The sequence below is a fragment of the Triturus cristatus genome, chromosome 5_2 (assembly GCF_964204655.1).
Source record: "Triturus cristatus chromosome 5_2, aTriCri1.1, whole genome shotgun sequence".
Lineage (NCBI taxonomy): Eukaryota > Metazoa > Chordata > Amphibia > Caudata > Salamandridae > Triturus > Triturus cristatus.
Genome location: NC_140588.1, coordinates 900,631,521 through 900,652,043, shown reverse-complemented (window position 1 = coordinate 900,652,043; position 20,523 = coordinate 900,631,521). Strand labels below are relative to the sequence as shown.

Genomic DNA, 20,523 nt, shown 5'->3' with positions numbered 1-20,523 from the left:
TGGCATTTGCCTGTAAAGCGCACTGACATATTGAGCGCAAGCTATGGGATATAAAAATAAATCACAAAGGCGTCATTATTATATATCCTCTGAAAATCGTGAGTAAACTTGTTTATTGCCTATTTAAATGTTTTGTTCGCAAAAAGCGTGATTAACCTCTTTAAAAAAACTGAACTCTATGGAATGGAGTTTCACGTTGCAGCTTGGTTTGTATTCCATTTTCAGGAACTCATTGGCGTGCCTGCCTCCCTCAGCTGGCTGGCACTCACGCGGGACATTATTACCACAGCAACAACTTGGGGCTTCGGAGGATAATAATTGCAAACGCGCTGCATTGCCCTGTAGGGAGATGTTGCATCCAGCAAACACATGTAACGGGCCCTCGTGACGCTTGCGGCACAGGAGGGCTGAGGGGGAGGGAAGGGGGCGTGTCCAGGGAGGGCTGCCACCACCGCCGCAGCTGAGGCCCGGGCCTTACAGCAGGATTGCTATCTGGTTTGTAATTGCATCGGCTCGCGGGCTCTTGCAGGGCGCGTGCGGGCGCTCGGGACGCGGTGTCTGCAGCCTGCTAGCGCGTGCAAGGCGGCGATAAGGGCAGCCCGGTGGCAGGGGCATGCCAGCAGCTGCGGGGCTGCAGTCATGTTCTACAACTGCGTGAAAGGTCAAACGTGAGTACCGGTACCAGCAGCCGTTCTGGGATTGGATGGGCTCAGTCCAGTGGAGTTTGGTGTATTTAGAAGCGTTCTGTTAATGAGCATAAAAGTACAGCGGGCGAGGCGCAACGGCTCTTTAAACAGTTCACGAAACTTATTTAACCTGTAGCTGTATTGGTAAACGATTGACTCGCGCCTACTTTTAACCCACGTTTAAGGATGAGTGGCGTTGTTTATAAAATGTATATGGTAATCCGTCAACAGATAATATGCAAATTGCATATACTGACATCCCATGTCAGTAAAACTATTTTGAGTCGCGAAGATCCATTAAACGTTTTGCAAAAATGCCATTGTGTTGTGTGCACCGTGTTTGTTTCTTTCTATCAGCTTGATGTATCTGCAGCTTTGCCGTTAACTACTGGATCTGACGTTCACGTTCGAACACATGTAGCGTTTTTTTGTGGAGGCAGGCACACCTGTTGGCATAGAGGCTTTGGTATGTATTGCTCATGGATGTTATTATGACGCAGGGAGTTAATTCATTCCCTTGTTGATGTGTTCTTTGCATTCTGGGACTCGTAGTTTTCTTATGCAACTACGCTCATAGAGTGAACCTTGGCTTGGAAGAGTAAGTCACGCTGGCATGTAGTGCTTGGCAGAAGCTAGCATGGTAGCGCTTGCTGTCTGTCACCCTCCTTCATCTAGCGAGTGGGAGCTCTTGGCTGTCTAGAAGTGGACTGTAAAGATGTATATTAACAGAAAGAGTGCCGTTGTGTCATTTGTACAGCTGATAAACACGGTTAACAAGAACGTTGTGACGTCACAGTTGTGTAATGTCACTCGTTGTGAGCAGCAGTCCCTCAGATTCTGCTTGTTTACTCAACCCTTCTGCCAGGCAGTGCAGGACTGTGTACACAAAGCACAAGCTGCGAGGCAGTGTGTCATTAAGTGGCTAACATGGAACACGCTGGATGTGTTTAGACAGACGCTGTCATTCCCAAGCGGGGGCGCGAAGAGCGCAGAGAAGGTCTTTTCCAGATATGTTATGATCGTGGTGGCCGCTATTTAATCTAGTGTACTGATGTGCTACAAACCACGCTTTAGAACATAAATCAATGCAATCAACTTGTCTGGTATTATATAAGAAAAATGTGTGTAACTCTTTACGAAGTTAACTGTGTAACTGTTTAATGTGTGGTAAAGTATAGCTATATAACATCGGGTTGTGTCAGTGATGTATCATGCCACCTTGGAGTTCCGTGACGTCACAAAGGAATTGGCCTGCAGTCCCTCGCTTTGTGGTGTCTGGTAACTTTTTAATAGGTTGATATAAAACGTGATTCCTAAACCATTTTTATCTTATGTTTCCTGGTATTCGATTAAAGTTGTGAATGCATACACCTGTTTCGAGTTGTGAGACCATATATGTTACCTTTTAGAGCTGTGAGGCCACATATGCCTGCTAGAGCAGTGAGGCCACATATGCCTGCTAGAGCAGTGAGGCCACATATGCCTGCTAGAGCAGTGAGGCCATATATGCCTGCGGGAGCCGTGAGGCCACATATGCCTGCGGGAGCCGTGAGGCCACATATGCCTGCTGGAGCAGTGAGGCCACATATGCCTGCTGGAGTAGTGAGGCCACATATGCCTGCTGGAGTAGTGAGGCCACATATGCCTGCTGGAGCAGTGAGGCCACATATGCCTGCTGGAGCAGTGAGGCCACATATGCCTGCTGGAGCTGTGAGGTCACATATGCCTGCTGGAGTAGTAAGGCCACATATGCCTGCTGGAGTAGTGAGGCCACATATGCCTGCTGGAGCAGTGAGGCCACATATGCCTGCTGGAGCAGTGAGGCCACATATGCCTGCTGGAGCAGTGAGGCCACATATGCCTGCTGGAGCAGTGAGGCCACATATGCCTGCTGGAGCTGTGAGGCCACATATGCCTGCTGGAGCTGTGAGGCCACATATGCCTGCTGGAGCTGTGAGGCCACATATGCCTGCTGGAGCAGTGAGGCCACATATGCCTGCTGGAGCAGTGAGGCCACATATGCCTGCTGGAGCAGTGAGGCCACATATGCCTGCTGGAGCTGTGAGGCCACATATGCCTGCTGGAGCTGTGAGGCCACATATGCCTGCTGGAGCTGTGAGGCCACATATGCCTGCTGGAGTAGTGAGGCCACATATGCCTGCTGGAGCTGTGAGGCCATAGAGGCCATATATGCCTGCTGGAGCTGTGAGGCCACATATGCCTGCTGGAGCTGTGAGGCCACATATGCCTGCTGGAGTAGTGAGGCCACATATGCCTGCTGGAGTAGTGAGGCCACATATGCCTGCTGGAGTAGTGAGGTCACATATGCCTGCTGGAACAGTGAGGCCACATATGCCTGCTGGAGCTGTGAGGCCACATATGCCTGCTGGAGCAGTGAGGCCACATATGCCTGCTGGAGCAGTGAGGCCACATATGCCTGCTGGAGCTGTGAGGCCATAGAGGCCACATATGCCTGCTGGAGCTGTGAGGCCACATATGCCTGCTGGAGCTGTGAGGCCACATATGCCTGCTGGAGTAGTGAGGCCACATATGCCTGCTGGAGTAGTGAGGCCACATATGCCTGCTGGAGTAGTGAGGCCACATATGCCTGCTGGAGTAGTGAGGCCACATATGCCTGCTGGAGCAGTGAGGCCACATATGCCTGCTGGAGCAGTGAGGCCACATATGCCTGCTGGAGCTGTGAGGCCACATATGCCTGCTGGAGCAGTGAGGCCACATATGCCTGCTGGAGCAGTGAGGCCACATATGCCTGCTGGAGCAGTGAGGCCATAGAGGCCATATATGCCTGCTAGAGCTGTGAGGCCATATATGCCTGCTGGAGCAGTGAGGCCACATATGCCTGCTGGAGCAGTGAGGCCACATATGCCTGCTGGAGCAGTGAGGCCACATATGCCTGCTGGAGCAGTGAGGCCATAGAGGCCACATATGCCTGCTGGAGCAGTGAGGCCATAGAGGCCACATATGCCTGCTGGAGCAGTGAGGCCATAGAGGCCACATATGCCTGCTGGAGCAGTGAGGCCACATATGCCTGCTGGAGCAGTGAGGCCACATATGCCTGCTGGAGCAGTGAGGCCACATATGCCTGCTGGAGCAGTGAGGCCACATATGCCTGCTGGAGCAGTGAGGCCATATATGCCTGCTGGAGCTGTGAGGCCATAGAGGCCATATATGCCTGCTGGAGCTGTGAGGCCACATATGCCTGCTGGAGCTGTGAGGCCACATATGCCTGCTGGAGTAGTGAGGCCACATATGCCTGCTGGAGCTGTGAGGCCATATATGCCTGCTGGAGCTGTGAGGCCACATATGCCTGCTGGAGCTGTGAGGCCACATATGCCTGCTGGAGTAGTGAGGCCACATATGCCTGCTGGAGCTGTGAGGCCATATATGCCTGCTGGAGCTGTGAGGCCACATATGCCTGCTGGAGCTGTGAGGCCATAGAGGCCATATATGCCTGCTGGAGCTGTGAGGCCACATATGCCTGCTGGAGCTGTGAGGCCACATATGCCTGCTGGAGCTGTGAGGCCATATGCCTGCTGGAGCTGTGAGGCCATCTGCCTGTGTTCCTTCAGGTTACCGCGGTCTGATTGCGCCAGGAGCAGCTCAATCTTGAGCACAAGCGTTACTTACATTTGAGCGTATAGCCCAGGCATGTTGTCATTGTAAACCGAGAGCAGCCGAGTTGGTTTTTAAACAGCGGCATTTTGTCACAAGCAAGTACTGCTAGGTGGGGCTGAGAAGCGGTATGTATGTCTGGGATCCGTATTCCGAGACTCGGCTCCGAAGAGACGTGCCCGCAGGCGCCCTGCAGACAGTGTGCCAGAACAGTGGGTTATATGCAGTGTAAGTTTGTCAAACGAAACCCGGAGCAGCTGGAGTGCCCCAACAAAATGCATATCTCGAAAGTCTGAGTGGTCACAAAACTTTCCTGGTGCAGAAACACACGCAAAAGTAACCCCTGTGATGGCACACGTGTGTTCCCAGGGTGGGAGAGGCAGGGGGAGGAGTATTTCCCCAGGCAAAACTCTTTGACTATTTCGATTTCTTTTTATGTGCTGGTACACACATTTGCTCCACCCAATGCATGAATTGAGCACTGTGAGCCGATATGCAAGGATATGGTGTTGGTGGAACACAAACGGACCTTTGTGGTTCGCCTTAATTTAGTTGTGTACCCTAGGGCATTGTTTGTGGTTCCTTAAACATTCACAAATGCCACAATGACGAGGGTTTGTCTGAAACTCGTAGATGTTTTTATCTGCTAGAAAAACTGTGACGTGGGCCTAGGTACGTTGTAATCAGTCAACAATTGTGATGGAATCAAAACATCGCCTTTTTAAGTGTACAGTATGAATTTACAGACTTTGTCTGCCTCTCAGTCCTCAGATTTTTTTTTTTTTTAGCAAGGTAAAGACAAAAGTTAAGGTCGCATGTGAAAATATAGGCTATGTAAAATAAGGCAACAGTAATGAAAACAGAACTGTAGGCTGCGTAAACACCATACAAACATTCCAATGTGCACCTGACCCCACTGCACCAAACGCTTACCCCAGTCACACCACGACTGAAGTTAGATTAATAATTTCATCCAACTTTAAAAGTGGTGTGCAGAAATCTAGTTTTACGTGCCCCCCCATGTTTTAACTCTGGGCTTTTGGAACCCACTCACCAAGCCATTTACATGTGCAAATTATACTTGCAAGTGCCTGTGGCTCGAAATGAGTGCAGATTTACTTTTGTAAGTCACATAAGGTGAATTTTCACTTGTAAAGGGATTTACGCATGCATTCATTTACTGAAGTATAACGTAATATTACGCAAGAGTAGATCCTAAATATAGGTTGCGGAGTGGCTGCTCCGATTGGGTTGTCCTGGAAAGTTTTGGCACATGCATTAACCCTGTAATCACACGCTTCTCCATGATCCGTTCTCAGCAGTTGCGGCTCCTCCACAATGGCGGAGGAGTGATGCCCCACTGCCTGGCTCAGAGCCAGAAAACTAAAACTATGTTATTGTTTTTGTTTTAATTTTCCGGCTCTGAGCCAGCGTGCGCAGGTAGGGGCGGGGCATGGGGACTAGGAGCACTATGTGCTCTCCTTAAGTGAGCATATGTGTTTGGCTGGATGTCTCAGGCCAACCAAAACACACATGCGCACTTAGGCTTCTCCAGCCGGCTGCATTGAACAGCCAGGCTGGAGAAACCCCCACAGTGGAGTGTCTTTCAAACCCACTCAGACCAGTCCCAGCAATGCTCTCACATGAGAGCAGAGCAGGGATTGCAGGAAGTCTGTGACGTGGCCCCAGTGCTTGCTGGGACCGGGAGGGACCAGACCTACTTGGGAGGCAGCTCCAGGTAAGTTTTTCTTTGTATTATTATTTTTTTATTATAAGCCCCTCCCTCCACCTGCTCACCACCTCTTTATTGTGGCGGCTGCCACTGGTTCTCAGCCTGATTACGGTTGGAGAATAAATACATGTTCAGGGTATGAATCGACAGGGAACACTTTAAAAACTGGTGGTATATAGGGATGGGGCTTCCTAAACTGAAAAATTGTTTCTTTGTGTGAAAACTGTGCAGTAGCACCTACCAAACGGTCGGTTAGGAAATGCCGGATATGTATATAGAAAACAATAGATAGAAATCTGTGCTTTCTGCCCCTGTTTAATCATCCCCTGCAACATCCACTAGGGCTGCAAGAGCTGGCAACTGTATCTCATTTCAGACATACATGGAACTGGCCCTTTTGCAAACACTTCGTTTGAGCTGGGGAGAATGCCTCGGACTGAAGGAGCCAGAACCTGGCTGGGTTACTTCATGTGGGACTTAGCGATGAAGATTTTCTTCGATCTTTACTGGAAGTTCATAGGATGGCCTAAGCTGACTGGAAGAGATGAAGAAAATACTACATCAATGCTTCCTTCGTTGAAAAAGGACTGCCACCTGGCAAAGGACTGGGAGACATTTGTCTCTAGCTTTGACTAGAATCTCAAGGACTGCAAATTTGCACCAAGTACTAGCGGTGCTAGCCTCTTGTCCAAGCGCAAAGTGGCCGGGAGCTGGCCAGTAAAGGCCGGTTGTCCTTGGAGAACTTCCCTCCTATAGCTGGAGGATAAAGCAGGTCCTTTAACAGGGAGAGCTGTGCCTGCCTTCAAGAAAAACAGTGGATTACTTACAACTGGACATGTCTATTGGCTGCCCATGCCCTGGGTGTGGAGAACCTCTGAGGACAAAGAAAACCCATGTGCCCTTAGTGCAGGGAAATCTCATGCATGAGTTGGAACTGAACATTTTGTGGTTCATGTTCAAATTTAATGTTTACTGTGTACGCAGACATGCTTGGGTGGAAACAACATGGAGGGGGGAAACAGCACAGAGGGGGGAAGGAACACAGGGCTGGGGGAGAAGCAAAGGGCAAGAAGGAGGAATGTGGGGCGGGCAGAAGCACACGTGAGAATGCGGGGGGAAGAAGTACACAATAGCGAGCGCAACAAATGGAGGGGCAGAGGAGAAGCACAAGGCTAATAGGGAGCAACAGAGTACAGCGAGGGAAAAGAAGTACACGAGTGAGACGGCTGGAATAGACATGCACCCTCATGGAGAGCTTAAACATAAAAAAACTAAGTAAATGCTTAAAATGCAATCAGTAGAAGAACACAAGGAGTGAGTCCATGATCTATGGGAGGGACATACCCAAGAAGAGGAACGAAAACTCGCAAACAAATGAAAGCAATCAAACAAGATTGGCAGTAAGTCCAAACAATGGCAGGCAGTAGGCGTGCTCTAAGCCCACTGTAAGGTGACAGTAGGCTCTGCCACCAACAGACAGCTTGCACTGTCTACTAGGCGAGACCTAAAAAGTAATCGCTTGCAAACGTTCATTTAAAATTACTTAGTTTCAAATAATTATTTTATTGTTTCATAGGACTATGTGCTGAGCTTAGAGGTGATGCATACTGAATTAATATTGAAACAGATTTTGCACCTTCATTTTGCATCTTCTAAGACTTCAGCAGTTGGCTGATGCAAACCTTTCTGTATGGTCTCCCCTTTCCACGCATGGATTGTGATTAGTAATTTTCTATATAAGAAATGTCCATCCCAGAGAAATAAGAGAAACAAAAAAGGATGGACAGGAATGCATCCCAGAGTAAGACTGGTGCCGAGATTAATTCAAGCTCTCTGTCCATCACTTTGTGTGGTGTCTGAGTCTCCCTAAATAGAAGAGGTGGGTTCCAAGCTTGCTGATCCCCAAGAACCAAGCGGCACCTTACTGATGGTGCCCAACAAGGCTGAAACCGGTCTGTGGTTGCTTGTCTTTCCTCTCAGAGGAGCTGCCTTGGTAGTTTGGGTTGGACTGGCTATTGTAGGGGTGGGTATAAGACTGATTTGCTTATGACTGGTCTCCGCGATATCGCAGATGATCTAAAAACGATGGATTGGCACGCGGACAGAATAATTCAGTGACACGCTCCATCTGTGACTTTTTATGTTCAGTGGACCATCCAAGAGGAATGTTGTTGAAGACAGTATTGTTGAACAACAGGTGTATTTTGCGGGAGTGACGTGACGTATGATCTTTATCAGTAATTACCGAATCACCTGACTGGGACAACTTTAATTCCGTGGTGCCCAGGATCACCGCTTTATAAATGCGCATCATTCTCCTGATCTGCATCACTGTGTAAAACGACGGTACTTTTAATACTAAGATGAAAACCAGCCATTGTTGTGTTGACCAGAGCTTGCTGAAAACTTCTCTTGGAAGCCTGGCTTGAGTAGATTAAGTATGTTTTAAATGTGTTTGAAGAGGAACACAGCCAACATTTTAAGATATTTTAACAAGTTTGTTTTACGAAGGCTCAGTGTTGTGCTGAATCTCTCGCAGCTGTGCAGTGTTTCCCGTTGAGCCCATGCTGTTGATGAAATACTTTTGGACTTCAATGCGGTTGAATGTAAATTACATAGACCTGGGTGTGCTCTCGTCTTCGATCGTGCTGAATGGAAATACATTTTTGAAGGGAATTCATTACTTTACGGAAATGAAAACAATGTCAAAAGAAATGTTAACTGTTGATGCAATTGCTGAGGGCCTTCTCCTATAAAGTGGGTAACTTGGGGGATGTCTTCCACTTGGGGCGTGTCCTGGAAGGAAGAGATTCTCTGCGTCAGCACCAGTGGGAATGGCGCTTCCGGATTGGAAAGATGGAGCGAATCCCCTCTCCCGGGGACTGGTTCTCGCGCATCCCATCTACTGGATTTGGCCAAATTAGCTTTGCTCTTCCCCTATTTTGTGCTGGCCGATAAACTGGTACCTCTTGCTGAGACTATCCAAAATTATACCTCATGGTTGGTCTGCTCTTGTATGGTGCCAGCCCTTTCTCTGACAGCTGTAAAATCTGGCTGAGGTTTTCAGCACTGGCAGAAGGTGGTGGCAGGCTTCACTGACACAAGCACATACATGCACGCGCAGTCCAATAGTCGGCCCACACACCACCAGTGGGAAATGAGTGCTGTGTTCGTGCGCTCACCCGCCCAGCCTGTACCGCGCCCTTGGCGGAAGCAGGCTTTTTCTTTATGGCGGTACAGTGTGATTGTATATGTCGGGAGAGGCAGGACAGTATTGTTTACAACTAAAGCTCAAAAACAGTATGTTCCTTAATAGCAACATTACATGTTATTCAAGTGTGGGTTCGAAATCTTGTTTCCGGGATGAGATGATTGGAGACCAAGCACCGGGCAATCGAAGATCTAGTCTAGCTTTGACTGGAGTGCTTTCTATAATTCTGGGCCTTGCTACAAGCAAATTGGGTCTGTTAAAGAAACGTGAAAAAATGACCATGTGGTCTTCAGCAAAGATGGTAAAAAATATCTGTATATGATGATGCCAAGGTGGGCTCCTGACGGCTGGAGGTGGTGGCGATGTATTGCTGCGTATAGCTTGCTGTCCATTATGAAGGCGAATGGGGAGGGCCGAACCGCTGTGTTACCATTATGGTACCCTCTGTGAGTTTAATTTGCGTGGACCAGCCTAAGTGCAGACGAGTCGCTCTCAACCCTCCATCTTACAGGGGTGATGTGGTTGTTGCAGCACAGCCACTGTTTAGCTGGCCCCTGGGAATCCAGTGTTATCCTATGGGCATGCTTGAGGACTGGCTGGGCATCGTGTAATTTAAGGCATGTGGACTGTCCACATGTAGGACACTTCCTGGTAGTCACTGACCCCTGGTAGCACTGCCCAGTACAGTAAAACTGGCTTCCTGGAACCTCATACTGGCAGCTCGCGATTATTTGTCATCTAGCCGCAGTAGCGGCTATCGGCTGCAGTGGTGCAAGGTGACCGTGCCACAGCTCAGCGGTATTTGAACATTAAAGATATTAGGTGTTGAATCACATGATACATTTGTCTTAATTTCTAGTTTTCTTTGTCCCATCAACAGGATGAATGAAATGAACTGTATTCTCAAAGGGCTAACAAATTATATGTAAATATCAAAGTATAACATCATTAAAACAAGTTACATCTGCCAATAGGCCAAAAACGACAGGTTGTGTTTTCCTGATCTTCAATGGCATTTATCTTTGGGAGTTCAAGTGTGAAACTGAGTTTATAGAGTTGTAATAATACTGACGTGAGTAGCCTTGAAACATGTTGGTGTCCAAGATCATCATAGACTCTAAGACCCTATCTATGCAGGCTGGGAATCTTTTAAATAATCTTACTGTAATTGTCATATAGACACATTACTAAATACAAGTATTTAAGTTTTTGAAGGAGCGCAAGTACCTTGCACCAGAGTGTTGATGTGCACTGATTCAGACTGTAGTCTGTTTTAGAGAAACATTGCTTACGAAGTCTGATGTAGTGGATCTGTAGATAAAGTGCGTGCTTCCTCCTACTTTTGAGGTTTTTTTCACTGTTATCAGGTAGGCCACAGTACTGAAATAACATGCAATTGATCCATTTAGTAACATCATCCTTTAATGGCAGGGCTGCTTTCATATTTTGTGTAGGCCTGGGTGAGTTTGCGGAATTCTGCTACATGGAACTTCACGAAGTGACCAAAAAACTCTGCTGCGGAGTCCGTTATGTGGTGCCTTTTTGGGCTGATTTTGAGCGCCGGGTGTTTATTCCTGCACTGTAAAATCAGTGTGAATATCACCACACGCAGCGGAAGACGCTGCTGCATCTTTCTGCTGTTCGAGTAGATGTTCTACTCGAGCGGCAGCGGCCTCAATTTGAACCCAAAGATTTCTCAACGTGAGCGGTAGTGACAATCCATGACCGCCCGCATAGAGCAATCTCACCGGGAGGTGGACTGGAGTAAGATTCTCCTCTGGCGAGCACGAGTGAGGAAAAACTCTGCTTCACCGAGGTTTTCGGAACTCAGCGTGCTACACGGACTGTGGAAAACTCTGCAAACTCCGCAAGCTGAGCAGAATTTCACGCCCAGGCCTAATCTTGTATACATCTAACTTCCAGATCTCTGACAAGAACCACCCAATAACTTTAGATGCTCAAGATTTCCTCAGTTAATGTCTTATAGTCCTATTTGAGGAAAACAAATTACTTTAATGGGTGTGTTATGCTCGCCGTTCCAATTCTGGCAAATAGCGCAGTTTGGTCATTAACGTGGCTGCCTCGCTGCTTCTGAATGTATTGGAGGAATGTTAATATCTTGCTTAATTTTTTAAAAAATATAACATTATCTTTGTATATTTTGTTCCAAATTAGTAGGCTCTTAAAAAGGGTTAGCTGTTTTGTTCAAATTACAATTGTGATAGCCGAGATCCATACTCTATGAGCAGTAAACAAGACACCACTTGAATAATTGCATCAGATTACCTGTGCAGTGTATTTGATTTGTATCAAATTTTAGGGCATGGCTAGACATAATCTGGAGATATCATGAATTTCAAAGGGTGGTAGATCTCACATTATTGTGGTAAACTGTTGCAAAACCCTCCATGGTTGGGCTGATTGTTTATCTGTGGTGTTTGTGCTGTGTGAATATAGACATGTGAAAAACCCCTTTGACTGGTCCCAAAATACACTTCTTAACAACAGTTATGTGGGCATTTTGCACATTTTGATGATCGAAAACTGGTGCCCAATGAATTCTCCTTATCTTCAAAATAACGCTAATCGGTTCTTTCTTAGGTGTCTGAAAGGCTTTTGAACGAAAGATAAATGTTCTTGCTGTTAATGGTCTTTGCTGGCTGGGCAGCTGGGTACTTAATAGAACAAAATCTTATAATCGAAATTGCTTTAGTTACTTTTAATGAGGGCCTTCCTTTCCTTTGAGCTCCCTAACTAAAATCTACTGTGTTTTTCGGTATTTCTAATTCGTAATGTTTTATGTTCTATATTCTGCGTCTTGTTTTGCTCTGTGGTACCATGTTTTGTTAGGTTTGTTTTATGTTGGTATATTTATTAGCTCATTGTCCGCCTTCAAGATGGACTCGGCTTCTGGGATACAATCCAGACACAAACCAACCTGGTGAGTGAAGAGGTGTGGCGCATCGGCCAGGGCGACTGACGCCGGATGCCGGGGATCACGGTTCGATCCCCAGCACCGGTGGCAGGTCAGCCCAGCACCGTGTGATTCTGGGCAATAGCTCTCTTAATCTTCCGACGGCCCCCAGCGCCGGGATGCCTACGGGTAGCTGTGCGCTTTACAAACACTGGATTTTTTTAAATTTACAATCCAGCCTCTTGTAGGGAACATTAATTTGATCCACATATTCTGCTAGCAGAGCTGAAAACTCTCTGGCACGATGCCAGATAATGTTGATTTTAGTTGCTACTATGAGTCGAGTTTTTTCTGAGTGTGGACTTGTTGGAATTTTGCAAACTGTATTTGCTGTTAACAACAATTTGGAACGCATTAAGTGGATTTTATGCACAATGCACATTGATTTGAAATACAGTGTCTCCACAATTGGCAGTCACTGCAGGGAATGAAGAGGTGGTGATAGAGAGTGGCACAATTTCAGATGCATCAAAGCGCGGGCTATTGAGTTCTACTACATGCAACTGTGTGAGTAATAGTTTGAAATCGCTCATGCATACACTGTTGGCTTAATTCAGTTTCGAGTGGCCTGTGAGAATGCATAAACTAATTAATTTCACTCGCTAAAGTGTATTTAATCCATTTTATGAGTGAATGGTCCATTTGATAAATACCCTGGAGCAGGATTTTATTGCATCTTGGATATATGTTTATAAGTGTTATAGATCTTTTGATCTAGATTTTCTCAAGTTGACACCATTACACTTTATTACTATAGCAACAGTTTATTACACATTGTTAACAGTAGGCATTGTATGTTTGTTTGTGCAGCGATAAAACACTCAAAACAAACAAAGTCTCCTAGGGAAGTACTTTCTTGGGCATAGGGTTCTCAGCAAACGTAGACTAGTCCTGTTGGAAGTTATTGGCATTCAAGTGAGAAGCCTGGATAGATGTTGGCTTATATGTTTTTTTCATGTGGTGTGTATGTAAGGAAGAGGCTGGAACTACAGCTTTTATGTAAACTATCTCCCAAATGAGAGATACATGAGAAGGTGACGAGATGCCAATACACCCTCGAGCAGGGCCTTGTGTAGAGGTTGGCAGGCAGGGTGCCGCGTCTCTAACCTGGTGGATGTGCAGTCCGCCGCATTACAAGCGCTGTTGACTGTAACACACTTGAAATACAGTGGATGGGAGATCAGTCATATTTGTGATGATGTGCCCTGTCTGCCAAACTCTAAATGAGGCCCCAAGGGAGTCTGTCAAGAATTCCTGTCATGCGAGGGGAGGAAAACGGTAACCAGCGAAAACGGACTACATCTCCCAGGAGGCTTAGCGGTTGAGAGGTTATGTAAACAGGAGAGCTGTTACATAACTCAAGGAAAACACGCCCTTATGTAAACAGGAGAGCTGTTACATAACTCAAGGAAAACACGCCCTTATGTAAACAGGAGAGCTGTTACATAACTCAAGGAAAACACGCCCTTATGTAAACAGGAGAGCTGTTACATAACTCAAGGAAAACACGCCCTATAAAGGGAGGAACCGGGAGGTACAACGCTGTCGGATATTGTGTTTACACCGACGTACCTGCTTAGTGAAGAGCAGTGTTCCGGAGTGGTGCTCCAGTAAGGCAAGAACGGAGGTAGGTCGAGTCGTTACTCCCTGGGCCGTGTCTTGCCCCATCGTCACCTGTGAAGGACCCGGAAGCTCTACCGGATAACCATTGAGCTTCGCTTTTTGACTCGGCTGAGTCAAAGCGCAGTGGCGCTTTTGCTGGTTGGAGTCGTAACTCCCAGCCCGACCAGAGATACAGGGACTGCCAGCTGTAACGCACACCAGGAGGTGTTTGCCGCGTTACAGACTCGGAAGTCCACAGGATCGATCAAGCGGCTGCTCTCGGTTCAGTCTTCTTTGCTTGTGATTGGGGTATTGGTGACGCATCACCAGGAGGTGACTCCGCGTCCCGTTGCAGTCTGAGGAAGAGGTTGAGCGGCTGCTCCCTTCAGGTAGAGACCCCGGCTGGGTGTTTCCCTGACTCCTCGATTCTCCCCAACACCCTTCGTGCCCCTCGCAGCCTACCGATTGGCATTGTCGGCCATTTCATTTCTGCCCTCTGTTGGCATACGCCGGGATCGGCGTATATGCAGAGGACGGTTAGGACCATCCGTGCTGTGGGCTGGTAACGTACTTAGCCTGGAGGATTCCAGTGACTATAACCTTTTGTTTATTCCTTGTATTATTTTTGCCTTCATTAAAATAACTAAACCTTCACAAGTGGTTGCGTTCTCATTATCGAGTCCGTTAAACGATCCTGAGACGTTCAGGGCGTTACAGAGTCCAATGTGTCGGGTCAAGATAACACCTGAAATGTCAGTGACCGCCTTCGGTGGCTCATGCGGCCAAAACGCCAAGCGTCTGATGAGAAAGTCTGCAATTTGCTCCAGTCTAGTTACTTCCATATTTACACGTTTCCCACTTTTTGGAATTCACAGTGTATTCCAGGGCTACTCCCAGAAAGCTTCCAAGCAGTGCATACGTGTGCATGTAGTTTTACATTGAGAAATGTAGCAATTGTACATCTCTGTGTGTGCCAAAGTAACATTTGCACTAATCCATTTTATTTTAGTTTTCTGGAGAAACCTCTTCCTTTCCCTCTCCACCAATGTTTGCCCTCTGTTTTCCTACCGTGAACATGGACTTACACCAGTCCTTGATAGGGAAATATCTCCGAGGGTTTTCACAATGGGAATCTACCTGCAACGGTTTTATGAATAGTTTGTGGGTCTTCGTCATCTTTTGCGGATGTCACTGTCCAGAACTCCCACAACCCACCTCTCCGTATACTTACTGAAGCTCAAAATTCCTCCATGCATTGTGAATTTAGTAATTTAAAATGTTATTCACTTAAATTCACTTAAGCTCAAATTCCACCATTCCTAATTCTGTGATGGAGAAACCTGATGTACCTGCATAGTTACTGCTATTTGTGAACGTTAGTTAAAACAAACAGATGCTTCTGGGAGAGGAGATTGGCGCCCTTTGCAGATGATTGTATGCAATGCTAGTGTCAAACCAGTGACAGAGGCGCAGATTTTAGAAGCATTGTATGAATGCATGCATGCATGTGACGTATGTATAGTGCGAACCTTGCCAAATGTCACCGGAGTGCTCTACAGTGTATATTATGTTCTAGTGTTCTATTTAAAGAGGTGCATCTTCTGCAGAGCTGTAAAAGAGATTGTTTCTGGTTTGTTTCTGCAGTGGTTGACTAACGGGTGTATATGTTCTTTGCTGCAAAGAGAGCCCCCTCCCAGTTGTCAGACAGCTTGGTTTCTTCCAGGTGAAGGTTCTTAACTGGTGCCTGTGTAAGGAGCTGAGTAGGGACATTATTTGGCCACAGGTGCACGTGCCAGATTTGAGGTTTCTTGCTGCATATTGAAAGGCCTTGAGGGATGCAGGGATGCGGGTCTGCTCTTTCAGAGGTCCTTTAGTGTCTGTACGGTTCTGTAGCTCTTACTCACTTAGATGTCTGCTTTTTTATGTAAATGAATGTTGGATTCCATTATGTGCCAGGATATTTAGAGGTGGCATTAAAGGTAATCATGAGCCATAATTGCAGAATTTGTTTAATTTTGAGTAGCAATGTCATATCCAGCCTTCAGTGTACACCCATCATTTGAAGTGAACATCAACTTATTATTGTTATTTTTGGAAAAAGTTGCATTTAGTCCACATATTGTAGATTTAATTAATTAAGTTGTAGATGAATGCACCAAAGCGATACCACTTCTATAGGTTAAAAACCAAGGCGTTTTAAGATCCTTAGGTGAACTGTGCATGACTTAGGTAGAAATGTACATCCGAATCCTCCACTGTCAAAGTTGTGTGGGTTTGATGGAAGGAGGAGAGCCATAGCCCATCGTTTGCCCCAAACAACCATATGTGTCCTAAAGATGCTATACTTGAAGGCATGCTTCTCTCTGTACATCAATCAATCCATGGATTTGTAGGTCAATTCTTGTCACTCATGATGCTATCCAGGCACTGTCAGGGTCAAGTTGATTAGCTGAATAGCCAGGTCTTTAGGTTAGTTGTGGAAGTTGGTCTTGGTGGTGTCTTGGGAGAGGGAGAGGATAAGTTGTCTTGTCGGCATCGGTTATCATGTTGAGTCTGTGGGTTTTGGTGATGCTGGTTTGAGGTATCCTATAAGTTTTGAGGGTGGGGCTGAGTGAGGATCCTTGGGGGACTCCACAGATGATTTCCTTGGGTTCGGAGATGAAAGGGAGGGGAAGGTGGAATTTTTGCATCCCTCTGGTGAGGAAACAGGCGATCCATCTGAGAGCGGCTCCTTGGATGCCTATGTTATGCAGACTTGTCTTGAGTGTGCGGTGGAAGACCATATTGAAGGCTGCCGAGAGGTTTGGGAAGTTCAGAGACGTGGTCGTGGAGGGCTTGAATGTTGTCGGTAGCCACAATTAGGCTGTCTCATACTGTGGTTGCTGCAGAATCTTGATTGGGAGGAGTTCAGTAGGAGATTCCCTTTCAGATGTGAGGCGAGTTGTTGATTTACGGCTTTTTCAAATTCTTTCACGGGGAACTGGAGCAGGGAGATCTGTTGGTAGTTGTTGAGTTCGCTGGGGTCTGCGGATGGCTTCTTTAGTAGGACCTGGACTTGTGTGCTTCCAGACCTCCGGGAAGGTGGGTGTAGAAATTGAGGTGGTAAACAAGGTGGTGAGTACGTGGCTGATTCTGGATTTGCCTAGATTGAAGGTGTGGGGAGGGCATGGGTCAGTTGGGACCTGAGTGGATCGCGTTCATGATGGGTGCGGTGTCCTGTGGGGCAAGCTGGCTCTATTTGGTTAGTCAGATGTCTGTGGAGGTAGCGTAGCCATTGTGCTGCTTGAAGAAGTCGTTGGCTTTGGGCAGGGTTTTAAAGTTTCTGTAGATGTTAGCGATCTTGTCGTGGAGGAAGTTTGCAAGGTTGTCGCAGAATTCCTGTGAGGGGGTAATGATGTGTGTTGCAGCTGAGGGGTTCGAGAGTTCTTTGATGATGTTGAAAAGTTCTTTGCTGTTATTGGAGCTTGGTTCGATGTGGGAGGATAAGGCCTTTTTCTTTGATTCTATCAACTGTCTGTGGTAGAGGTTGAGGGCTGCCTTGAAAGCTGCTGTGTCCTTGCTGGTGCACCACAACCTTTCCGGTTGTTTACATTGTTGTTTAACGGTTCTGAGGCCTGCAGTGTACCAGCTAGCCTGCTTGGTGGATCTTCTGTGGGTGTTGTTGCCAATGGGAGCAATGCTGTCGGTAAGATAGGCGATCCAATTGATGAAGTTTCTGACATTCTGGTCTAGGTTGTTGGAGGAGATGGGGTGGGTGCTGTTGAAAGCGCTGATCCTTGTTTTCTTTGAGATTTTGGTCCAGCTGCACTGGGGGGTGTTGGCCGGACTGGTGGTTGGGGTCCGTGAGCTGGTGATGTTGAAGTGGATGATGGGAGTGGTCGGTTCAGGTGAATTCCATGGTGTGGCTATACCGGATGCTTTAGCTAGAGGTGAAGGTGGGGTCTAGCATGTGGCCCGCAGTGTGCGTGGGGTCGTAGCCAAGTCGGTGAGTCTGATTTTGTTCATGTTGTTGAGGAGGTTGGTAGTGTTGCTGTCATTGTGGTTGTCGAGATGAAAGTTGAGGTAGCAGAGGAAAATTTAGTTCTTGGAGTCTATGGTAAAGGTGCAATGACGTCAGCGAGGAAGTTACAGAAGGCTTAACGTGGTCCTGGAGGACAGTAGGCGAGGGGGCTGATGGTGGTTTTCTGTCTGTTTGGAGTCCGATGTTGAGGTGTTCCATGGCTGGGATGATGTTGTCATTTGTGGTGGTGCATTGGAAGGATTCCTTGTGTATGATGGCGATCCCTCCGCCAGGCTTGTTGATGCATTCCCTGTCGGTGATCTTGTGTCCTTCAGGTATTGCGGTGCCGATGTCTGGTTGAGCTAGGTCTCAGTGAGAAACAGGACATTGGGTATGTGGGTGGAGATGAGGTCTCAAATCTCGGTGGTGTGTTTGCATAGAGTGCGTTTTATTGAAAAGGGTGCATGCAAGTTGGTGTTTTTAATCAGGTGGCGTGTGTGGTGGGTTCTGGGTGGGGCTGGTTGGTGGACTGGTGTGTGTGCTGTGGCAGGTGAAGTGGCAGTGGGTGCAGGTGCTCCTACCGTGGAGCATGGGTCGGTGCGGTGGCAGTGTGTGTTGCGGCATTCGGGGTCAAGGGTGTAGAGCTCGGCGATGGGGTATCTGCGGGGGGGGCAGGAAGACCAGGCATTGTAGCACTGCGCCTGGTCCTGGCGCTAACCACTGCAGATGGACTTGCCTTTGACATGCCTAGGGCATATCTGCTGTGTGCGTCCACACGCTGCAGCTTGCATTTAGGAGGTCCAAGGGTTGGCTGGGCTTCTGTTGGCAGAAAGAACGGTGAGCGGGAAAACCTGGGCGGAAGAACCCGTGCAACATCGGTGTCAATGGATCAGGCTGGAGGCCACAGGCAAGTGGCAAGCTGGGGGCCTAGGTGTCCATATGACACAGACTAACTTGTTGCATGATGTCTTTCTTATTAAAATCCGGTCTGGATCTGGATTGGTGTTCTCAACAGGTTCTGAATAGTCCTCACACGTAAAAGATTGTTTTTTGCATGCTTTTTTTTGTTGGCAGGAGCGGTTGCTTGTCCAAATTCCAGGAAGAAAGGTATTCTGTAATCATCGAGACTGGTACAGGTTCAGCAAAAAAACATCTAGTAATTCGTTTTTCCAGAGCTATGTTTTCGTTTGGCTGTCTTTTCAAATGGAGCGTTTTCTGCTAGTTCTATGGGTGTTGATGTGTCTGGGGCAGAGGTGGTAGTGGTTAAGGGGATTTGGTAGTGAAAGTCCTATTGAATGTTTATTTTAAAAAGTACGTTTTGGGGGTTTTTGCTTGCTTATTTTTTTTTATATGTCATATTTTATAGCCTTGTGTTTCCACCTTCTCCGTGAAGATGTTCATTTTTAGGCAGCGTTCATCGTGCTTGGATACGATTTCCATTAAAAAAAACTAAAACACTTTTCTAAAACAAATTAGGCACAATGCACCCATGGGAGTTTCAACTTTTGGGGTATCGTTCAATGCATAGGATTCAGGATTGTAAGTTGTGAACACTGATTTATTTGTAAGCAAAACAACATTTTCTTTTACAGAGTGATTTTTAGGTCTCACTGAGCCCCAGCGCTTGCGCTGGCTCGAAGAGACATTCTGTATGTGGGATTTTCAAAGTGCTGCTGGCTGGCCTAACGCTTGCGTTCACGCGATCGTGCACGCGCGCAGCCGGCCGCCAGCAGCACTTTGAAAACTCGTGTGCGTCATCGCGATCACTTTCGCTTTCAGAGCGATCGCGATGATGCACGCGCACACACAACTCCCGCTTCTCCCCCTACCCCACCACATTTTGCATCTCCGGCCGCTCGCGCGCGGCCAACGCTTGTCTTTTCTCTGTAAGCTTTTGTTTCTATCACATCTTCTCCCCTGTATTTTCTTCCATTAAAGGCTCCCCGTATCTCCTCTCCTTATGTCATCACGTGCCCCCTGCCTCTCCTGCTCTCCCCTTTCATCACGATTCACGTCTCCATTCATCACGATTCACGTCTCCATTCATCACGATTCACGTCTCCTTTCATCACGATTCACGTCTCCTTTCATCACGATTCCCGGCTGCCCTCTCATCCACCTGCTTTTCATTTCACCAAGGGGGTTCTTCGGTCTCCTCTCTCCGGCAGTTCCTCCCGCTCCGCTTCGCTCCCCTTTACTGCTGCCGGCATACACCCACGTACATGGCCCCAGTAAGCTGTCTATTGTATTTTTAATTTTTTTGTACCAAGAAATGGAAAAACTGTCCGTATATAATTTTACAATTCAACAAGTGAATTCGTGCTTTAGAAGAAATAGCCAGGCCTGTGGAGAACATAAAAAACAGCCGCTGGCTCTCAGGAGAGATCTAAGTCAAGAAGTTCTTCACCCCTGAATCGTATTTTCGTGGTACACGGCTTATTCAAAGTTTAAAGACTTAGACGGAATCCCATCATTTGAGATTGCAACAATTTCTTTGCCATATGTTTCGTTACTACGACACCCTCCTAAAATGAAATATACATAGCTAGGTATCTTATTTACAAGCCCCTTGCGCCGCCTGGTACATAACTTTTTCCCACATAAAAAAGTGACGCACCGGCGGCGCAAGGGACTTGTAAATAAGCTCCGTACAATACCGTTTAATGTTTTGCATACTTTTTGTAT

The 20,523-nt window shown here is 47.1% G+C and overlaps 1 protein-coding gene across 2 annotated transcripts in view; it reads left to right on the top strand.

The window, feature by feature from the left end:
- Positions 1-468: 468 nt before the first annotated feature.
- Positions 469-20,523, top strand: part of KIAA1210 (KIAA1210 ortholog) — a 545,154-nt gene continuing 525,099 nt past the window's right edge. The window contains exon 1 of one of the 2 annotated variants that reach the window (XM_085608043.1): positions 469-668. Coding sequence is in view for 1 of the 2 variants with exons in the window: in XM_085608048.1 (XP_085464174.1) it covers positions 640-668 (29 nt within the window). In the remaining variant the exon portion in view is untranslated. The remainder of the gene's footprint in view (positions 669-20,523) is intronic. The other variant, XM_085608048.1, reaches the window with a different exon arrangement.